General features: G+C 30.9%; 1 protein-coding gene across 1 annotated transcript; it reads left to right on the forward strand.

The window, feature by feature from the left end:
* The first annotated feature begins 12,849 nt into the window (after window positions 1–12,849).
* Window positions 12,850–15,968, forward strand: LOC7466819 (zinc finger protein WIP3). The gene is made up of 2 exons (XM_002305520.4): window positions 12,850–13,530; window positions 15,152–15,968. Exons 1-2 carry the CDS (start codon window positions 12,967–12,969, stop codon window positions 15,587–15,589), a joined length of 1,002 nt encoding a protein of 333 aa, XP_002305556.1. The 5' UTR covers window positions 12,850–12,966; the 3' UTR covers window positions 15,590–15,968.
* The last annotated feature ends 614 nt before the right edge of the window (window positions 15,969–16,582 follow it).

Below are 16,582 nucleotides of genomic sequence, written 5' to 3' on the forward strand. Positions count from 1 at the left end.
TCTTATATATCAAACCCAAAAATTACTCATTTATTCACATCAGCTCAGGTCAATATTTACGTTAATTTTTCATCCTACGCAGCTCATGCAGAGAGTGTATGCCCTTAAGGGTATCGGGCGCTAGAGGTATCTGGTCCACGGTAGGGCTTCAGGTTAAACAAGCTCAGTTTAGGCTGTTTGCACTCGAATAAGCCTTAGGGCCTGTAACTATTTTGAGCCTATATCCAAACTAGATTCAACTCTGAATGAAGGATCGTGGGCCTTATCCAAAAATGTAAACCCAGGCCCATTATCAGTGAACACAATTCAAGGCATCAAGCCATACGGAAAGCTACCTTGGTAGCTCTGTCATCAACTTATAGTCGAGGAATCCTTGTATTATACTAAACGTAGTTAATTAAAATATCTACAGATTGTGAGAAAACACGGTCAATTTGTATTTTTAAAAATTAAAATTTGTATTTATTAAAAATTAATTTTGTTTTATATTTTGGATCGTTTTGATACGCTGATCTCAAAAATAATTTTTTAAAATAAAAAAAATATTATTTTGATGCATTTCAAAATGAAAAACACTTTGAAAAACAATCACAACCACACTTCCAAACAAGCAGTGATCGATTCTAAAAAAATAAAAATAAAATAAAGCTAACCAATATCATAAAAACATTTTACTATGACATCATATTTGCATCATCAAATCTCATGATAAATACATTGAAAAATTTTAACATCATCATATCAAAATCATAAAAAAACACTAAAAAAAACATTAATATAATATTTTTTAAAGATAAATACACCCAACAAAAGCATTTAATTTGTTGATTACAGTTTTTTTTTATCCTTGCAAAAACTGGCCCCGCGGGGAGTGGCAGCTCAGTCAAGTCAATGTTTACCGATTGCCAAGGTATAGAAGTCAGGAGCCAAGTTTTCCCAGCTGGTAGTTAAAGATTAATCAGAGAGGTAATGATGGAGATTTAGAACAACTTAATTACGCGTAAAAAAACAGTCGAGAATCCATTAAGTGTTAGGTTTCAAAGAAACAATAGTTAAAGCCATGAACCATCGAGAGACTAAGGCAAAAAGGAGGACTGGCTGCCGAGCAGACGTAGACCTTTCCACAATTTAATTCTCCAGGTTGAACCACCCTCTCAGTTTGGTACACTCCCACTTAGAAACTCAAGGTCGTGACCCCTTCAAAACTGCCATTGATTCAGAAAGAGAGACGAAGACTTTGAGGTCAAGTCAACTGGCCAGCCAAAACTTTGGCTTCTTGCTTTCTTCAAAATCTGATAGCTAGACCGAACTTGTGGTTTGATGACCATTTGAAATGGTTACCATGCTCGCCGCTGTTGAGAACAGAACTAACCTAACCCCTTGTGATGTCAATGTTACATAGGCTTGAATCACTATGTTCCCTTTTGCAGCCATTTATTCCCCAATGTATATGTTAAAATCAAATTGATTCATCATCACGGTTAATAATAATATAAATAATATTTTAATATCTCACCTAACAGTTTAATCTTTTGAATTTAAGATGATTTTTCAAAATAATATCAAAGCGGTCACATATTCAAATCTTATTATCTCTATTTATTTGATAAAAATTAAACACATGATAATATAAATCTGTGTAAGTTTCAAGTTCAAAAGGCTTTCACTTAAGAGGGTATTGTTAGAAAATAATATAAATAATATCTTAGAACCTTATCTAAAAACTTAAACTTTTGGATTCAGATGGTTCTTTGATAATTTTTTTCTTGTTAAATAGCACAATTACTCTATTATCTATTTAAATAATATGTTTTAAAATAGTTTAAATTACTTATGTGTGTATGAGTTTATTATCTATTTTTAATAAAAAAAATATATATTCATGAACACTACAAATTAGATTTAAAATGTTTAATGTGGTGACAAAATAAATAAATAAATATATTTTTAGTAGAATAACGTTCAAGGAGGGGCAAGTGAAAATCCAAGATTGGTTGGGAATGGGTCTGATTCAGGTGGCCCAACCATTCAAGTCATGTACCTCAAGTCCACGTGGTGGACACGTGATCATAGAAATGAAGGCGGCTGGCTACCTTCTGGTTCTTCAACACCTGTGAACCTACGACCTTGAAATCAGTTTTACATAGAAATTACTATTACAAATGTGACTACACAAGGTTACGTTTATCTCTGTGTGTGTGTGTGTGTGTGTGTGTGTGTGAGAGAGAGAGAGAGAGAGATTAATGACTGATATGACATAAATGTTTTTTATTTTTATTTTTATTTTTATAATTAATAATGATATTTTTTATCAAATTATTCAAATAATTTAAATGAAAAATTATCTTTTAAACTCTACAGACACGTATAAAAAGATATACCTCTAAATGTTATACACATTACTTTGAAGAGATATTTTTTTTACGTGACAAAATTGATTAGAAAATCTTTTTCTCTCTTTATTTTTTATATACAAACTCTTGTTATGTTTATTAAAAATAAACAGAATTTTTTAATAAATTTATAGAAATTATTATCTATAAATTTAAAATTTTACTATATTTTAAATATATATTACTTTAACCCCACAATAAATATAATAAAAATTAAAAATAATAAACTTCACATCTAAAAGCTTTTCGCTATACCACCTTCATTGAACCTCTTACCCTTTCCATTTACTTTTTTATGTCCTTTTGTATTCTAATGGATAAATTCATCCCATCCCTTCATTTACGGGGATGGAATCGTACCTGCATGATTATAATATAATAGCAATTATGGGATCTCATGTAAGGTTAGATTAGTGGGTTTTTTAAAATTGTTTTTATTTTAAAAAATATTTAAAATATAATTTTTAGATTTTTTTTATTGTTTTAATACGCTATTATTAAAAAAAATTAAAATAATATTTTAACATATATTTTTAATTAAAAAATACTTTTAAAAAGCTTAACAATACAAAGACACACTTAATCTTTGGCTCTTTCAAATAAATTAAAATCCCTTAAAATTAAGCAAGAATTTAATAAATATAACAAATCATGTTCCAATATATATTTATATAAAAGAGGATCTCATTTATTTTTTCTCTATCATTCTTATTTTTTGAAAAAAATACAAATTTATTTTTATCTCCTAAATCCAATTAAATATATTTTAACCAAATACAAGAAAGACTAGCTAGAACGATAGAAGCTGGTCATCATAAATATAAAAAAAATCCAAAGTATACAAGCAATGATTTCCGAGCTGAATCTACATTTTTAGAAAAACCAGTCAAGTCTGATCACAGAGTAAACAACTATTACAAGTCAAGTTTAATGTTCCACGATTTCGGCCAATACAGTGATCTTACAATGATGATCACGGCGACTCGAATAATTCCAAATGTGGAATCATAAAAATTGGAAGCTGACAAATGCAAAAATTCCAAAAATTAAACTTTACATTGCAGAGGGAAGATTATAGTTTGGAAAGTTTCTGCCTGACTTTGAAATTAGAGTGCTGTGAAAAACATTTACATGAATTTTGGAAGATTTCTTTTATATCTATTCTGGTCTTCCCTTTTAATTAGGAAATGGTAGGAAAAGTAACCATACTAGTAGGTGAATAGTGAGTAAAACTTGGAATTAAGTAGTTTGTTTTTCTTGTAATTCCAGGTTTGAATTATGTTGTTACTAATATTGATAGTCACTGGAGATTTACCTGATGATTAATTTCAGGATCCGTAAAAATTAATTGAGACTTCGCCTGGATACCTCATGTAAGGTCAAAAAAAAAAAAAAAGAAGAAGAGGAAAAGTTGTTTCAAAGCATATTTATCAAGGTAAAAACAATAGTTTTTAAGGTTTTGTTACCATGTCCTAACATATACCTTGGATAATATCTAGTGTGCGGCCATTAAGACCTTGTAGGATGTCGGCTAGTCTACTGCCTCCAAAAAGTGCACAAATTAACTTAACTCTTGGCCAATTCCATAATCAACTAAACTTTTTCTCTCTTTTTTTTAATGGGATGGAAAGGGATATTTTTGGACTGATTTACATATTAATTGAAATAAAATCTCTCTTCCAAACTATTTTTCCATATTAATCCGATGTATTAAAAAACAATTCTTTTAAGGTTTAATTCAAAAAAGAAAGAAAAAAAACCGGTCTCCTTGATCATTTTATCGATCTTTTAGGATTAAAATCGATTAATATACTTTTTTTCTGTGTTTGCTGGGAGTGTTAACATTCTAACCTTCTCTAATATGAGAAACAAAATGTACAACAAGTTTGTATAGTGCATAGTTTGCTTCATGAGCAAGAAAGATTGGCATAAAAATACTTACCTTTTCTTCTTCTTATATTCATGAATTTGGTAACCTTCAACAGACATCTTAAATGGGGTTACTCAAAATTCTCTTTAATTAAAGAGAAAAAAATCATCTCATGCTTCATCTTTATAACAACAATGTTACAATATGAAGTCTAGGACAAAAAGTTTAATATAAATAAGTCACATTCCTTAAAAGTTGTCTCCTAGAGACTACCTTGTATCTTCACGGGAGAGTGGTTTTACAACTTGCTTGTTGATAAGAGATATCTAGGTTAAGTAATCCCTGCCTAATTAAGCTCCTCTTAATTATTATATATACCTTTTATCTAAACATAGATTTGTTGGTGTAGTTTCTAATTAAATAAAGAAGGAAAAGATTTGTATTACACATTGAAAAGAAACACCTCCTCCTAGGTGTTTACAAGTATAGGTTTTTATTGTATAGTAAATTAAGTGAAAGCTATGATAAATGAGCTCTCCTAGTGAGCTTTCTAATACTATTATATGGATATTTATAATATAAAAAAAATAGCACTTGACACTTATTATTGTTAGGACAAAATTGAATAGCAACTATTCAATTTAATTCAAAATATGATTGTTTCATTAACAATTATGATGTTTCAAGTCTATATAAATTTGTCACTACATAGAAAAAGATAAAAGACATACCTTATATTTTGGAGATGTTGTCTCTGTATGAGACAAATAAATACCTTAAAAATCATGTTTTCATGTCTCTAAGCCAACTCTTTATTTGTTTCCATACCCAAACAGTTTAACTAACAATTTTAAGGTGTTTATCTTATGGAATCTGAATTTAAGCGTCAGGGTTGCTAGTGATATCAAAATTCAATTGGATCATTTGATGGTACAAGTTACACAAGGTGGATGGACAAGATGATGTTCCTGTTACGAATACTTTGTCGAGGGCATATTATGAATACTTTGACTAGTCAATTTTATAACATATTCTTTAAATTAAAGTTGCCAAAGGAATTTGGGCAGCCTTGGAGACATACTACAAGCAAGAGAAATTAAGTTTTGATCATTTTCTTGCTTTAAAATTTTTTAAGTATGATATTCTTGACAACAAGTCAATCATAGATCAAATCCATTAAATTCAAATCCTGATATCAAAACTTAGGGATCTGGATATCAAAGTTCCTGATTCATTTCAAGTGGGGGCTATTTTATCAAAACTCACTTTATCCTGGAATGAATATAAGAAAAAGATGTTACATTCAACAAACAATTATACCTTTGAACAATTTCAAATACACTTGCAAATTGAGGTTCAATCTTGTATGCATGAATTACAAGTGATAAATTTTAAAGAGAATTTGATTACTAAAACTGGTTTGAAGATTACTCAAAATAGTTTAAAGATGTAAAAGAAAGGAAACAAATTTAAGAAGAAATATAATATTAACAAGAAAAACATGATTTGTTTCCATTATGGAAATAAAAGGGCACCACATAAAAGAATGCAAATCAAGAGTTTCAACTAGAGAGATGGTGCTAACAAAGTGAATATTGTTGAAAATGATGAAGTTAAAGAGTTGGTTTCCATGGTTTCAAACATTTAAATTGGAATGATTACTTAATTAAATATGGCAACTACTACTGTGAAAACTTCATATTGGTGGCTAGATTCAGATGCAATAGTTCATGTCTGCAACAACAAAGCATGATTCAAGACTTATGAAGAATTGAAGAAACTTGAAGAGGTCATAATGGATGACCATAATTATGCCAAAGTTTTAGGAAAAGGAACTATTGAATTATACTTTACTTTTAGACATAAACTATCTTTAGTCAATGTGTTTTATATTCCTAAAATTAGAAAGAATCTTGTATCTGCTAATCTTTTAAGCAAGAAAGAGTCAAAAAATTATTTTAGAGTCTGATAAGGTTATTATAACTAAAAGTAAGATGTTTATGGGAAATATTTATTCTTGTAATGACATGTTTAAGTTCAATATTAATAAAATCAATATTGTTTCTACTTATATGGTTGAATCTACTTCTTCTTTTTAGCATGCTAGATTAGGTCATCTAAATTATAGATATTTGAAATATATATGTATGCATGATTATATTTTGTATCAGCATAATGGTAATGATAAATATAAAGTATGTATTCAAGCTAAGATGACTAAAAAACCTTTTTCTAAGGTTAAAAGAAATTTTTTTTTATTAACGTGAGTGTCCGGGCCAGCTTACGCGCACCTCGACTAATCCCACGGGCCCTGAAGTTAACGACCATGTAAGCCTCTAGTGGCCCTGAGGTTTGTGAGACTCGAACTGGTGACCTCTAGGTAGCAAACCTAGGACCTGACTAGTTGAGCTACATTCCTTAGGGTTGTTAGAAATTCTTAAGTGCTTGAGCTGGTGCATTCTGATATATATGAAATAAATAAGATGTTAACAAGTGGTGAGAAAAGATATTGCATAACTTTCATTGATGATTATTCTTGTTTTATGTATGTTTACTTGTTAAGTACTAAAGATTAATCCTTTGAGAAATTCAAAGAATTCAAGAAAATAATAGAAAATCAAAAGAAAAGAAAAATTAAAATTCTTAGAAGTGATAGGGGTGGTGAATACCTTTATAGGGAATTTTCTACATTTTGTGAGGAAAATAGAATAACTCATCAAATGACCATACTCTATACACCACAATATTATGGACTTGCTGAAAGAAAAAATAGAACTTTAGTGGATATGATTAATGTCATACTTTTGAATGCTAAGTTACCCAATAATTTACGGAGTGAAGTTTTTCTTACTACTTGTCACATTCATAATATAGTATCATCTAAGAAATTAGATGTTTCTCCTTATGAAGTATAAAATGGTAGAAAATCAAATCCAAATTATTTTAAAGCATATGGGTGTTGATTATTTCAACATTTATTCTCCAGTGACAAGAACTACATCTATTAGAGTTTTATTTTCTTTATCATCAATTTATAAGTTGTATGTTTATCAAATGAATGTTAAGATGACTTTCTTAAATAGAGATTTAAAGGAGAAAGTGTATATGGAGCAAATTGAGAGTTATACTTCCAAATGAGAAAAAAAAAGTCTGTATATTGGTAAAATCTTTATATGGTTTAAAGCAAGTTCCGAAACAATGGCATGAGAAGTTTGACAAAGCAATTTTGTTAAATGACTTTCATCATAATAATGTCAATAAGTGTATGTATTCCAAATTTACAAAAGATTTTAGTGTGATTATTTATCTCTACGTAAATGGCATGAGAAGTCTTATGTATGCTATGTATTGTACAAGACCGGATATAACTTTTTCTATATTCAAGTTATCAAGATATACAAGTAAACCGAATACGAATCATTGGAAGACTATTGCAAGAGCCTTTGGTTATCTAAAAAAAAACCAATCACTTTGGGCTTGTTTTATTCTAATTTTCTAGCTTGTTGTAAGGATATTGTGATGCAAGTTGGATAACTAGTTAGAGTGATAAAAAGTCCATATCATGATGGATTTTTTTTCACTTGGAGGAGGTGTAATATCTTGGGCATCTAAGAAAAAAAACATGCATCTCTCATTCTACCATGGATTCAAATTTATTGTTATAGTTGTTGCAGGTAAAAAAATAGAATGACTAAAAAATATGTTGTTAGATAGTTGTGGCCACAACCTATATCAGTTATTTCTTTATACTACGATAGTGAAGCAACTACGTCTCGAGCTTATAGTAATATTTACAATGGTAAGTTAAGGAATATAAGTATTTAAGATGGAAATGTTTAAGAGTTGATTATAAATGGGATAATCAATATTGTTTATATGAAATCTATGAATAATTTAGTGGAACCACTTACAAAAGAACTATCTAGAGACATGGTAAGGAAAACAACTAGTGGAATAAAGTTGAAACTTGTTATTAAAGATACCGGTAATAGGAACCCAACTTTGAATTAGCAAGAAGCTTATCTCTAAGTTTAATGGGTACTAACAAGTTACTGTTTAGTATATGTACGACATTGATAATTAATTTTGGACCCTATTCTGATAGCATTCAGTGTATTCTATTAAGTAAAGGAGGATGAGTGTAAGCTCTTGATGGAATTTAAAGTTAGTATTTAATGTAATTGAGACACTTATAATTCCACTTATATGAATATAGAAGTGGTGCCGCTTTTGACAAGAGTTAGGGTTTTCTCTTATAAATATTCATGAAAATGAGATTTTAGCACATGGCTATAAATAAGTGCTAAACAGTTGTAAACTTCTTTAAGAGTTTAGATAGTATTGTGTGTGTATAGTATCTTTGATTATACAATAAAAGTTTTGATTTAATATGCAGACACCAATAACTTTAATAGGATTCAAGTTCTAATACTAATTGAAGGTTTAAATTATAAAATATCTTTTTGTAACCATAACTCTATTAAGTGAAAAGATATTCATTACAAACTAGTGAGGGATTGTTGGTGTAATTTGTAAGTGAATAAAGAAAGAAAATATTTTTATCCCATATCGGAAAGAACACTCCTTCCTAGGTGTTTATAAGTGAGTTTTTATTATGTAGTAAATTAAGTGAAAATCATGATAGATAAGCTCTCCTAGTGGACTTCCTATTGTTATTATATGTATATTTATAGTAACAAAGAGATGGGACTTGAAACTTAATATGTAGTGAGATTAATTCTTTTTTTGGTTTATTTTTTTTATTTTCATAATTAATTTTGATATTTGTCTTTTCATAATTAATTTTTTTTATTTTCATAATTAAAATATATAAAAAAAACATATTTTTTTTTCTCCTTTGTCTTTTCTTTTTATTCTTTCAGATGTTTAAAGGGTTTGGTTGTATCATGGAGGTGTTGTCTCTTTCTAGGACAAATAAACACTTTAAAAACGGTGTTTTCACGTTTCTAAAATAACTCTTTATTTATTTCCATACACTGTGTATAGTTTAACTAACAGGATTTGTCATGCAGTTGAGATATGGATTTTTGTGTGTGCTCAAAAAAACAAGTCCAGAAGCTATACCAAACATATATACTCAATAAAAAGACAGCTCGAGGGTTTGAATGGTTGCATTAGACCTCCTCCTGTTGAATCAAAAGAATAAAGTTAATATGTATTCTAAATAATTCATGAAATTCTCTGATTGACATATGTGGGTATTTTTTTTTTTTTTTTGACCTCTATGGACTCACATGAAAATGTTTTTTCCATGTATGGAAAGGGTGTAATCATAAGGCTATGTGCCCTGTTTGAAAACAATGGATTGCCAAGGAGATGGTGCTCGAGAAAGAGAATCATAGACAGTGCACGTAATACACATAAAGAAAAGGCTAAAAAGAAAGCTAGGACATTGTTTTATCTCCTGAAAATCCGCTCATGATATCTTGCTTGTCGGCTACATTTCAACATTCAGGGCTAACCTCTTGTTATCCCAAAAAGAAAGGAAAAAAGAGAAAATGAGCATTCAAGCTAATCTCAACTCTCTCAATGAAAGCAACATGCTGTTGTTTGCATAATTTGGGAGTGGGGTCTATGAAATTATGCAAGATTGTCTGGAGCACTCATGCATCTCGATGCTTTAGCTTGGTTGATGATAAATGAGTTTCCTTCTCGTTTATTATAATTTAGGGTTCAGGATCTTAAGAAAGATTGAAAATATGGTATAAAATCTAAGACCTAGAACCCAATTCTGAAAGGAATTTTGTTTTGATACGAGAAAAATCGATTCGAAAATACCATCATGGCTCAAAAAAAGTGTACATAAAATATACAGTGAAGCAGCACTAATACATGCATGATTCAAAGAAAGAAATGTAAATGGTGCCTACAGCAAGTTTAGCCGAGATTTGTTCAATATTTTTGGCCCTCTCGTGCCCTCTTCAGTTTATCTTTCAACGCGGCTTCGAGGTCAAGAAAATCAAACAAATAAGGTGGAGATCACTGTTCTTAAGAGCACTTCCATTCACATTGAACCGATTGTTTATTTGCTTCATATTTTGAGCTATACTACTCGATCCTAGCTCTACATCAATCTTACACGATATTCATCAATTTTCCTTCAGCTCATGATCAATGTTCAAATTGTTGTTAAAAGCTAATCATGACTAGGGTATGATATTGTTGATTTCATCTTATAATTTCTCAGAAAAATAAATTATTTGTATGTATGTATGCAGCCTGTATTGAAATTTAACCTGTGGACTAGCTCGTGCATCAATTATTACCCTTGGAATCTTAATTAAAAACTTCATTATGAAAATGTTGAATGTTTACATTCATTCCAATATGTCTTTGTAATTCACCAACATCCTTTTATATATATTTTCAGTATTGGTAAATTCCTAAAAGAAAAAAATAATAATATCGGCATCATGTATATATATATATATATATATATAGCTAGATTAATTATTATCTTGTATTTATATATAAATAGTCTTTATCCAATACTTACACAGTTACACTTTCCACTTCGATCTTTTGATAATCGCGTTGTACACCCTCAATTTTCAATTTGTTATAAATCCAACCACCTATATATTTACTGAATACTCTACTTTCTTCACTGAAAAAAAATAAAATCGAGTGTGTCATGGACTTCAATTTAATTCTTCTCTTAAAAGGGCTGGGTATATATAATGGTTGTTTTGGTGACCATTAACACTAGCGTTGGCTAATTTTTATAAGATGGAGGAAATTAATAGAGTCTAATTAGGTTTTAAAAAAAGAAAAGAAATGCTAATTATTTGTGTATGTAAACAAATAAAGAGTGAGATCAATTAGTTTAGAGAAATAAAATAATATTTTTAAAGTGTTTATTTATCCTATACAGAGATAATATATCTAGAATACAACTAATTTCTCTAAAACACTAAAACAATAAAAAAGATAAAAAATAATTTTATATCTATTTTTCTGTGTAGTAACAGGTTGACTGTTAATAAAATTTTATGGACAAATTAAGTTTTAAGTGTTGTCTTTTAGTATTATAAATATTCATATAATAACATTAAAAAATCAATTAGAAAAGCTCATCCATTATAACTTTTATTTAATTTATTACACAATAAAAACACATATTTTATAAACATGTAGGAGGGATCGAGTATTCTTTTCAATATGTAATAAAAATATTTTATTTATTTATTTATAAACTACACCAACATACATATGTGTGTGAATATATAATTTGCTATAGCTAGTTAAGCTATTTTCCAATCCAGTATTAATAATAATAGAAAAGAACTTATAGCTGTTAAACCAATATTAATAATTTCAAAACTTAGAGAGGACGAAATTTTTATTCCAAGTAATACCTTAATCTTCTCGCCAAGGCTAAAAAATGATGTAAATTCCCTATATCTGTTACATCATCAAATTTATAGCACCATAAGCTTTCAAGTAAGGTCAAACCAACCCCTCTAATATACTTAATTTACTAATTTAAGCCGCTTGCTCCTACTCCATTGACAATCAAACGGTCAATTGAATCTCCTGTATGAGGTAATTACACATTTATGTTTTTTAATTGATTTTTTTTATAATGTTGTTTTAATTATATAGATATATAAAAAGATTAACTCTTTCGTCTGATGATCCAGGTTGATTCTCGAGTCGGATTTAATAATTATAAGTAAAATAACACCAAAGTAGTTAATAATAAATTGAGGATGAAATAGATGAGTTTTGAGTGGTAATTAATGTTACTATAAGGTGCAATATATAAAAATGTTATGTTATGATGGTAGTGGAAGAAAATAAAATTCGTTGATGGATCGACGGGTGCCTCTGCATTTTCTTCATATTATTTTCTTTTTCCCCTAAATTAAAAGATTAAAAAATTAGGATAACCATGCATCGGATATAAATAATGTAATTAATTTATGAAAGAATATGACGTTCCAATTTTTCGTCGAGCAATAATGAAAGATGACTTTTTAGCAGCTTAGATTGGAATTTAACCTCAACACCTCATTAAGAACGTTAATTTAGGACTACTCTTCGCATAAAATAGTATGATAAGGAAGTTAAACTGCACTAAGCATAGATTAAGGATTTATTAACATTCCTTCGGGCACCTGATTCAATTTATTATCGTTTTCCTTTTCTTTTAGGTATTGACCAAATATTCTCTGCCCCTTTTTCCTTGCACCCTATTGAGATCTTGCACTCCTTCGTCAATGTATTTTGTGAAGAAAAAAAAGAGTGTACGTGGGCATGGGTCAGATTCTATGATCCTAGCCTGGTAAAGAAATTCAAGAAGAAATGTAATGTATTTTTTTTTAGAATAATGTATATTGGATTTCTTTATTTTAGACAGGAGAAAATTCCATACATTAAAGGGATATATATATATAGTTTAAAACTATTCTAGGATTCTCTTCATAAGTGTCTCAATTTTTGCATGTCATTTTCTCTAACCCCACCACTAATCTCTCTCCCTCCCTCCCTCTCTCTCTCTCTCTCTCTCAGATCAAACAAACTTGGGCCAAAGGTTGACAAGAAAGAAAGGGAAAATAAAGACTTCTTAAAAGACAAATGAAACAATCTTTTAAAACACCAGCCATTAAGTGCAAAGCTTTCCCACATAAAGTGTGGATATAAACCATCTCAGGAGAGAAATCAAGGAATTCCCACAAGATGGGTTTGTGTAACTACCATGTAGAGGACAAGAATCTTTGCTTTCAAGCCCCAAATTTCATTGAATGGCTTAAGCCATCTTCCTCACCTTCTCCTTCTTCATCTTCTTCTTCTCTTTCTAATTCTTCTGTGACTCAACAAGTACAGCTCACAAACCCCATGAGCGTACTAAGACTTCCAAGCTTGTTCCCTCAACAGCAGCATCAACAAAGAGAGGCCATGAAAGAGACAATTCAATGCTTGCCTCTTCTAAGCAGGTTCACAGAGAAGAAGACATTAAAAGATGGAGACATGGAAGTGAAAGAGAGCACTGTTGGAGTTAAAGAAGAGAAGGAGGTTACGGTGGCTTTGCACATTGGATTGCCTAACAGTGGAGATTCCGAAGTTGAGACTGAGGTTCTTGACCTCAAGGAAGAAATATCCATGAAGAAAAACTTTCAAGGATATTCTTTCAACTCAGAGAGTAGGTTTTGGATCCCAACCCCTGCCCAGATCCTTGTTGGGCCCATGCAGTTTGCTTGCTCTATATGCAGCAAGACCTTCAATAGGTACAATAACATGCAGGTCAGTAATTTAATTCTCAGTAATCTCTCTTTCCAATCTTGTGTGCTAATTATTTACCAGCTAATCTTTTCTTTGGCACATGAATAATTCAAATATAGATTCAGTAACAAACAATTTATATTTGTAATTTCTTGAGGACTATATGCATCACGCGTGCATTCTTTCTTTCTTTATTTTTCTTTTTGCCATGGCTATGCACATAATTTGGGATCATAAGCTTAATAAATTTCATCTACTATTTTTTTTTAACAGGACAGATCAATGTTAGTCATTGGTGTTTTTCTCATACCTCCCCAGTTTCCCATTATCTGTAGAGGTTGATGCCTATTGCATGTATACCAAACTTGTATTGAATTCCTTTAAAAACTTGTGTTGAATTTAGTTGATGCGTCCACTCCAATTTCTTGTCAAGGGAGAAAATCTTGGGGGAAAATTGTCTAAATTATACTTTTGTAGGGATGACAGATAACTAACACAATTTATCTGTGGGGAAAAAAAAGAAGAGGGAAAAGTGAACACTTCAATCAACGATTATAAACCTAATCATGATAAAGAAAGGCGTGGTAGAATAAAAATAAATGTCTAAAAAAAAAAGCAGTAGTGCAATTAAGAATGCTCAGGATTTTTCTTCGAGGAGAATAAATGATATAAGCAAAGTTGATGATGCTAATGATCCAAGACCAAACAGGTGTTTGGTCTGCTGAAATAGAAGGACCGTAGATTTTCGGCCACATAGTCTAAATTTCAAAGGACAGAAGTTTCATATTTGCAGACAACCTCAAGGGTATGCTTTGTTATACCATGATATATACTCCTACCATATGTATGTTCTTTCCACCCATAATTTTGTTCGTTGAACTAGACCTGGTCACTCCAATATCCCCATATTCCATATATATTAACTGGGAGAAAATCTAATAATATGGAAGTTAAGGTAGCTATTTTCAGAGAAAAGAAAAAATAAAGCCAAAAGGATCCATTAAAGCACCAAGCAATTAGCTTAAAGATAAGGTACAACAGTTAAGGCAGCATAGGATGCCATCAAAACCAAGAGGAACGTAATAAAATTGATTATTTTTTTAAAAAAATTATAAAAGCTTCTATCTTATTATATCATCCTTGTATATGTATATATTTGAGTCCAATAACATGGCATTTGATCATCTTTGCTGTTTTCATAATTAGTGTTTGGTTGACAAGTACCCATAAGATAAATTATTATAAAGGAGAAAATGAAGTGTATATTTACGCCCCATTCACCCAAGGAAAGGTTTCTTCTATCATTTCCTCCTCTTTGGGTGGAAGGACAAAAGAAAGTTATTTGGGGTAAGTGGAAATCTGGTAGCCTTTATAAAAAGATGGGACAAGAAGTTGAAAAATGATTAGAGGGTAAGATAAACAATGCAAGCATGCAGTTGTAAAATTGTCTAAAGATATCTATAAAGAGAATTTGGAGATGAAGGTTACTACTTTGGATCCTCTTCCTTTAATTATGATTGTCAACTTTTAATTAGTTAAAGATTAACGATTCGCAAGTTTTGGCTAGAAGATTAGGCAGTAAACTAACCATGGTTTCTAGCAAGATTGAGATCAAGTAGTTAACAGTCTTCCTTGTGTGCAGATGCATATGTGGGGGCATGGGTCCGAATTCAGAAAGGGACCAGACTCACTTAAAGGAACACAACCAGCAGCAATGCTTAGGCTTCCATGCTATTGTTGTGCACAAGGTTGCAAGAACAACATCAACCATCCACGAGCTAAGCCATTGAAAGACTTCAGGACCCTTCAAACCCATTACAAAAGGAAGCACGGTGCCAAGCCATTTATGTGTAGAAAATGCAGCAAAACATTTGCGGTTAAAGGAGATTGGAGAACCCATGAAAAGAATTGTGGAAAGCTATGGTATTGTACTTGTGGTTCTGATTTCAAACACAAAAGGTCACTCAAGGATCACATTAGGTCTTTTGGCAAAGGTCACTCTCCTCACCCATCTCTTGAAGGTTTTGAAGAAATTGACAAGGAATGCATCACTGGATCAGAAGACGAATTTGCACATTAGCGTGCAAGAAAAATACTCGGAAGGTTTTTATCAGTTTTCTGCTTGATTTGGTGTTTAAGAAATTAGCCCTAGCTAGTAGGCTTATCTAAGCTTGTGCTCAGTAACAAAAAACTCTCAGGAAACATGCATGAAGTGGTTTGCTACGGAGCACTTGCTGGTCGATGAGCAGTACTAATAACTTTAGACAGTTTGCAATGGAATAAACTGATTGCGTCATGAAGTGGGTGAAGTAGATGAATTTTCTTCTCTTAGAGATCACACAACTTAAGTTGCTTTTTTGAAGCTTTTGTTGGCATGATCACTCTAATGGAGAAAATTTGTCTACTTCATTGCCATTTGTAATCTTAATTAATACAAGGATTTTATATATTGTTCTTTATGTTGTTGTTACGTTATATATGGGTAATTCTCATGATCATGAGCATGTTATTGTATCATATATCTATTTTTAAGTAATGTTGATTTTTATAAAATTCATTTACCAAAAAAAACATCAATTAAATTTGTAAGATTCACTCATGAAAAATATTTATTTAATACATATCTAATTATTAATATTTTCTCTGTTAGTAAATTCTACAAGATTGTTCTGTAAGATTACCTTATGATGAATCCAAAATTAAATGGAACAAAAAAAATCCTAAAATAGACCTAAAGTATCTACAAAAGCCCAGAGAAAACATCCAATGAGCATGAGCTCAAGCAAGAAACTTGAGCCCAGCTGTTAAAAACATGGGCTTGGGCAAGATCCTAAGCCTATACTTAGTGCATGGGTGTGTTGTCACGCCTTGCCTTACGTACTGGGCATGCATCCCACCACCCCCTTGGACTCAAGTGCCCCCCCTGAGCCCAACATACTCGGGTGCGGGCGCGCACATCAAGCTCAAAATGCTTGGGTACAGTCAGCGTGTCTGAACTTATTTTTCATCTCTAATGAACTCGAGCACATTTCATGAGCCTAGCGCTCCCTTGAAAAATTTTCTGGGACCCCAC

This window comes from Populus trichocarpa, chromosome 4 (genome assembly GCF_000002775.5).
Source record: "Populus trichocarpa isolate Nisqually-1 chromosome 4, P.trichocarpa_v4.1, whole genome shotgun sequence".
Taxonomy (NCBI): domain Eukaryota; kingdom Viridiplantae; phylum Streptophyta; class Magnoliopsida; order Malpighiales; family Salicaceae; genus Populus; species Populus trichocarpa.